The sequence below is a fragment of the Geotrypetes seraphini genome, chromosome 9, assembly GCF_902459505.1.
Source record: "Geotrypetes seraphini chromosome 9, aGeoSer1.1, whole genome shotgun sequence".
NCBI lineage: Eukaryota > Metazoa > Chordata > Amphibia > Gymnophiona > Dermophiidae > Geotrypetes > Geotrypetes seraphini.
The window spans coordinates 130,058,021-130,063,886 of record NC_047092.1 but is presented as its reverse complement, the minus strand read 5'-3'; the positions used below and the strand labels follow the sequence as shown (position 1 = coordinate 130,063,886).

At 38.4% G+C, this 5,866-nt stretch overlaps 1 protein-coding gene across 1 annotated transcript; it reads left to right on the top strand.

Moving 5' to 3' along the window:
- The first annotated feature begins 1,294 nt into the window (after positions 1 to 1,294).
- Positions 1,295 to 3,315, top strand: LOC117366431 (probable inactive peptidyl-prolyl cis-trans isomerase-like 6). Its single transcript, XM_033957769.1, has 2 exons — positions 1,295 to 1,788; positions 2,817 to 3,315. The coding sequence occupies exons 1-2, from the start codon at positions 1,295 to 1,297 to the stop codon at positions 3,280 to 3,282; spliced, it is 960 nt and encodes a 319-aa protein (XP_033813660.1). The 3' UTR covers positions 3,283 to 3,315.
- The last annotated feature ends 2,551 nt before the right edge of the window (positions 3,316 to 5,866 follow it).

Here is a 5,866-nt window from a genome sequence, read left to right as displayed (position 1 = left end):
TGGAATACTTCTACAGAGTCAATCATGGTCTCTGCATCAATGTATTGGACTGATTCAGGGTTCAGGAACAGATGGTACACAAGCCTTGAAGCACATATTTTATTTATATGAGAAATATATTATTTTCACTTCTTTTTTTGATCTGTGGTGAAACGGATGATGGCAGCACCAGATTCAAAGAGTGAATCTCTGTGAAGACAGCAAAGAAGAACATGGTAACACTGATTTCCCTGGATGCAGGAAGTCATTTGTGGAAAATCATCCCTGGATACAAGAAGTCATTTGTGGAAAATCATCCCTGGATACAGGCAGTCATTTGTGGAAAATCAAAAGATAATTATGCTCTATTAATAAGAATTTACATGTGAAAAGCATACTGACTTGGAACTGCTATTTACCTTGGATACATATTTTAGGATTATGACAAATGTTTTACTAAATAGTCATAATTGTGTTTGGAATAGCACTATTTTTTGAGGAATGGGTTATACATTAAACTTTCTACAGTGAAAAGTAGTAGTGGTCAGTGAATTTTCTTCAGGGCACAGAAGCACCCATTTGCTGACCAGACATGATGTCCCAGAGGTGTTCTGTCTGCCAGATGCCAGGATTCAAGACAGGGCTAAGAGCTTGATGAGACTCATCAAGCAGACACAAATGATGCTGCTAGGTGCCCCTCTGAATGTTTCATAAATGGGTAAAGTAGATAGGTGTGCAGGTAGTGTTCTCATATATTTTCCCTGACAAGATTAAAGGACTGGGCAGAGAAGCTCACATCCTGGAAATGAATGCATGGCTGCACAGATGGTATTATCAAGAGCTTTATTGGCTTACTGGACCATAGGATGATTTTCCAAAGGATGTTCAACAAGGAATAAGTCTCTTCAGCAGCAGACTGACTAACCTACTGAAGAGGGCATTAAACCAGAATCATTGAAACTGGATAATCAGAGTAAGTATAAATTTCAAGTAAGTGAAACATTAACTACTCGTCTAAACAACCTATCACTATCTACTACCTGCTATCAATTTCTCCTGGAAAAGTCCAGACTAACAATTGTAACTGGACACATTCTTGATTACATGTACTGCAATGCTACTGGAAATGTCCAGTCCTCTAACTTGCAATCCGCTTAGAACCGCAAGGCACAAGCGGAATAGAAATCACTAATGTAATGTAATATAACTACTTCTATACAAATGGGAAAAATGAACAACATCTAGAAACCAGTGCATATTGATGCCCATAGTATGGGAAATAAGGTTTTTGATCTATAGGCTGTGATAGAAGAAGATGATGCGACTGCGGGTGGTCGGTCACCTGAAGGGGGTCCCGTTCCACATCGTCAAGTGCGCTGCAGAGGCTCTGAAGGAGTCTTTTGGCAGCAAATTCACAGATCCTTTAATACAACCTTTACATGAATTTGACTGGAACCTGTTTTTAGAAGAGAAAAAAAAGGAACTAAAAGGTGAAATATGGGCATATGACTCCACTGTAATGTGTTTCATTAATGACCAGCTCCTAGGAGACGACGCAAACTTCTTGAAATGGGCTTATAAAAATTGGGCTTACACGGATTTCAGACCCTTACCATTGTACAGGACTCTTGCTGAAGATTTCTGCTTAACATACATGAAAAACAGCAAGCATGTGTTTGTATATATTGTCATCAGCACACACTGGGCAAGGTGTCCAGGCTTACTGGGACAAGATTTGAACACTTGTGAGCCGCGAGAGGCTGCACAAGAAAAAGCAAACCCTTGCCTGAAACAAGAATTTTGCCACAAGTTAGGAAAGTTTTATAGCAAATCCGGACTGGATTTTATTATGCTGCATAGCATTAAACAAACAAAAAGAAAACCAAAACAACCTTTCTGTCAGGATACCAACTTTAAATGCAGTCTTCAAAAATCAAACTTAATTTCAGCAAGATACTTTAAAGTCCCAAACTTCTTTCAGTAAAATAAAGAAAGGCCCTGTAATTCTGAGCCACAGTATTAAGTTCTTTCCAAGAAGATGCAAACTAGAAAACACAGTGTTCTTTCCTCTGTATAGGATTCTATCCCAAGGATCAGCAGCACTGCACTGTCTTTCTGCAGCAGATTAAAAAATGCTGGCCAGGTGGTGTGCTCCACGTGCTGGAATTCGCTACACAATGAGCCCTCAATCCCACCTCAAAACGTGGGGCTAAATCCCCCGCCACACTTGGCAAAAGTCGAACAAAACAGTTCAGTGTCCTCAAAGACAAAATAAATTGTAGTACCTTTTTCCTTAGGCAGCCTGGGTATTGACCTTGGAGACACATACTTCCATTGGTAGAACTTCAGAGACTGGTTCACTTTCCAATTCCGTGGCTTGTGAAATTTCCATGCATTCAGGAGACAAAACAGAATCAGCTTCCTCAATTTCCATAACTTCCGGGCTTTGAAGTTCCTGCAGAGCTCCTAGTCCTGAGCTAGACCGCCAGAGCTGTTCTTGTGACCGGTCTCCTGCTCTCCAGTTCTCTCTCTGTCTTTCTAACTGTTCAGCCCTACATTTAAGGAGCTTACAGCCCCGCCCAACCTTCCCAGGTGAAACGCATTTCCTGTCCCCAGCTTCGGGAAGGTAAGGGGGAGGGGAAGCCTGCAACACTGCTCCTAAGCTCCCTCTGCTGGATTTAGAAGGAAAGTCGGGCAGGAAGGCAAAATGTTCTTTATTTTGCACAGCATGAGAAATACCTGCTCTAGGCATGGGCATAATAGTAGGGCCAAACCTAGCAGGCTTATCTCGCATACCACAATATGGACATCACTATTCAAGAACATTCCACTGGAAGATTGTTATTTGAGCTGTTTTCTGACCTGTGCCCTAAAACCTGTGAGAATTTTCGATGTTTATGCACGGGAGAAGCCAGCAGATCTGAAAGTGGCTTAGAGCTAACATACAAAGGATCGATCTTTCATCGAATAGTTAAAAAAGGCTGGATACAAGGAGGAGATATAAAATCAGGATCGGGCAGCAATGGTGAATCAATTTATGGCAATACTTTTAGAGATGAAAATTTTGCAGTTCCTCACCACAAGCGAGGCATTCTTGCAATGGCTAACAAAGGGCATCACACAAATGGCTCCCAGTTCTACATAACTCTGCAACCTGCACCTTACCTTGATAGAAAGTATGTGGCTTTTGGAGAACTAATTGAGGGTACTGAGGTCCTTCAGGAATTAGAAAATGTACCTACAAACAACGAAAGACCAAAAATAAGATGTGTGATAACTGACTGTGGAGTTTACAGTCCATGAATGCAAAGCCATAATGTATCATATTTGGATTGCAAACTGTTCAGATTGCCATATTTATTCTTCAGGTATTAATAAACAATTGCTTTATATATTTATCTCTTGATATAAGATTTGCAGATTCCTTTTCAGCATTGAAAATATGGGTAGGAATAGGAGCAGCAGGATAGAATCTGGGTGTTTTGACTGACTTAGAAGGACTGCTTTGATGCCTGAGTAGAAGCCACCAGAGAAGACCAGATCTATATGGGGCAAAAAGAATGTCCTAAAGAGAGAAGCAGTCCCACTTGTACTGTAGATCTCTTTTTTCCCCCACCTGCTATTATATACATCTCATCTCTGGTACAGAATATTGGTTTTCTGGGAGCAGAGTTCAATAGGGGGGGAGGAGAAAGATGTGATTTTTTGGGGAGAATTTGGAGGATACCAGATATTACAGACATATGGAACTTGTTACTATTAGTTATTCAAGCCAATCCGTGCCTTTCTTGTGTCTCATTGCATTCTATTCTTCAAGAGTGTCTTTTGTACCGTGTTTCTTTTCAATTTCACTTTGCACAAAAATTATGGAGAGATTTGATTTAAAGTTTTGTCTTTTGTCATCAGAATGCCAGCAGATGATCAGGAGGGAGCTAGTACTAAATGTGATGAATGTCTCAACAAAATTGTAGAATAGCATTTCCTTTCTTAGCACATTTTTTGTTAAGAGGTTGTCCATTAAGGTGCAACATTCTGTTGTCAGCTTAAGGGTAAGATTGGATAGGCAGTTGAATATGTGCTCAGATCAGTGCAGTGATAGTCTTGTATTTGAATCAATTACTGTAGATTTGATTCATCAGTTGAAGGTATCTCACCTCTTTCAATATGGCCTTGGTTGTTTATGCAGTTGTTACTAGTCAGTTGTCCAAATTAGATTGTAAGCTCTTCTGAGCAGGGACTGTCTATTGAATGTTAAAATAGACAGTGCTGCATACGCCTTTCAGCACTATAGAAATGATAAATAGTAGTAGTAGTTGGACCACTGCAATTCTTTGTGCTATGATGGTCTGGCTAAGTCAAGTCTCAGGTAGCTTAAATTGTGCAAAATACCATGACCGAAAAAAAGCCATCCCACATTACTTGTAGACTATTCTCCCTCCAGATCACTGCTTTCTTCCCCAGAAAAGTTTGTTGCAGCTGCTAATTATCACCATTTTAATATGCTGGTCTAGTAGTTGAATAGCTTGCCACAGGAATTAAGAGAAATTAGCAATTATTTGCTCTTTAGGAAATATTTTAAAAAGTGACTATTTGTACAGTGTTATGACCTTACAGGCCAACAAAGATTTCAGTATGCTATCTAATTATAGACCAGTTGGGATAGTACAGCTGAATGATGGTATTTTGTGATATATTATTTTAATTTTATACTTGTGTTTATTAAGCACTTGAAATACCATCTCTCATAATTTTGAAAATCAAGGTGATTTTATTGTATTGTTATCTGTTTACTTGTATATTGTAAATGCTTTAATATCATGTGTAAGGCAGCATAACAAATGAATAAATAAAATTAATTAATCACAAAAAAAAAAAAAGAAGATAAATACACAGGTTATGACACTTGTAGATGTGTTGGGCCCAACTCTATTCCAGTAATAGTCAACAGAAGGTCCATTTTTCACAATCTTTTAGAAAAGAGAAGTTGCATTTTCAAAACAGTTCTCTGAGCTCAGACAACCAATAGTGATGATTTCTTACCCATTCCATGAGCATATTTGAATATTAGGTCTATTAGGAAAAAAGCTTGGTTGGTAAAAGATTGGCTTACTGAGGAACAACTTGGTTGTTTGTTTTTATTTTTATTAAGTTTGTAATAAATCACAAGTAAACACTTGTTACAGAAAAGCAGAAATTAATAAAATGCATAACAACATCTTTCTTTCTTAGACCACCTTACAGGGAGGTGACCACCTATCATATGGAGAAGATATTTTTAAAAAAAATTTTTTAAAGAAGAAAGCAGATTATGATTAACAAACCCACAAAATCATTATTTCTAATTAAGAATGTAAATCACTAGAAATCTTTTTAAGGTCAAGAAAGGATCTTAATGCGTTGGTAAAAATAGGTGTACTTAATCCCCAAATATCAGATCAAACATTTACATGGATATGCCATTAGGAAAGAAGCACCTAATGCTTTTACCTCTTCTTGCATAGAGAAAAATTCCTTTCTACGATCTTGAGTAATTTTAGATACGTCTGGATTGGTTGCTTGTTTTTAACTGAAACATGGATACCAACCGATAATGCTGTGACTCTTTCATGAATTTTGTCTGCTCAATTACAAGACCATCTCTTTATGTAGAAAATCCAAACACGGTCTTACAGTTCTCTTGACATCCTTTATTGTGTTCTTGGATCCTCAAAACCTCCCCAGTAAGCATGGAGAGGGGTTGGGAGCATCTGCCAGGGAGCCTAACATTTAAGAACTATTTACTCTGGTTTCAAAAGAGGAATCACGTGTTCGGAAGTTTCTCACATTTGGGCAGCTTTGGTAAAATAAATCTGCAATTGAGGGAATGGGTTGGGCTTTGATAGGGCCT

Excerpts from the sequence above, each read along its gene's own strand:
- LOC117366431 (XM_033957769.1), top strand. The coding sequence starts at position 1,295 with ATGATGCGACTGCGGGTGGTCGGTCACCTGAAGGGGGTCCCGTTCCAC. Across the intron at positions 1,789-2,816 it reads AAACAAGAATTTTGCCACAA|ATTGTTATTTGAGCTGTTTT; the intron begins GTTAGGAAAGTT and ends TTCCACTGGAAG.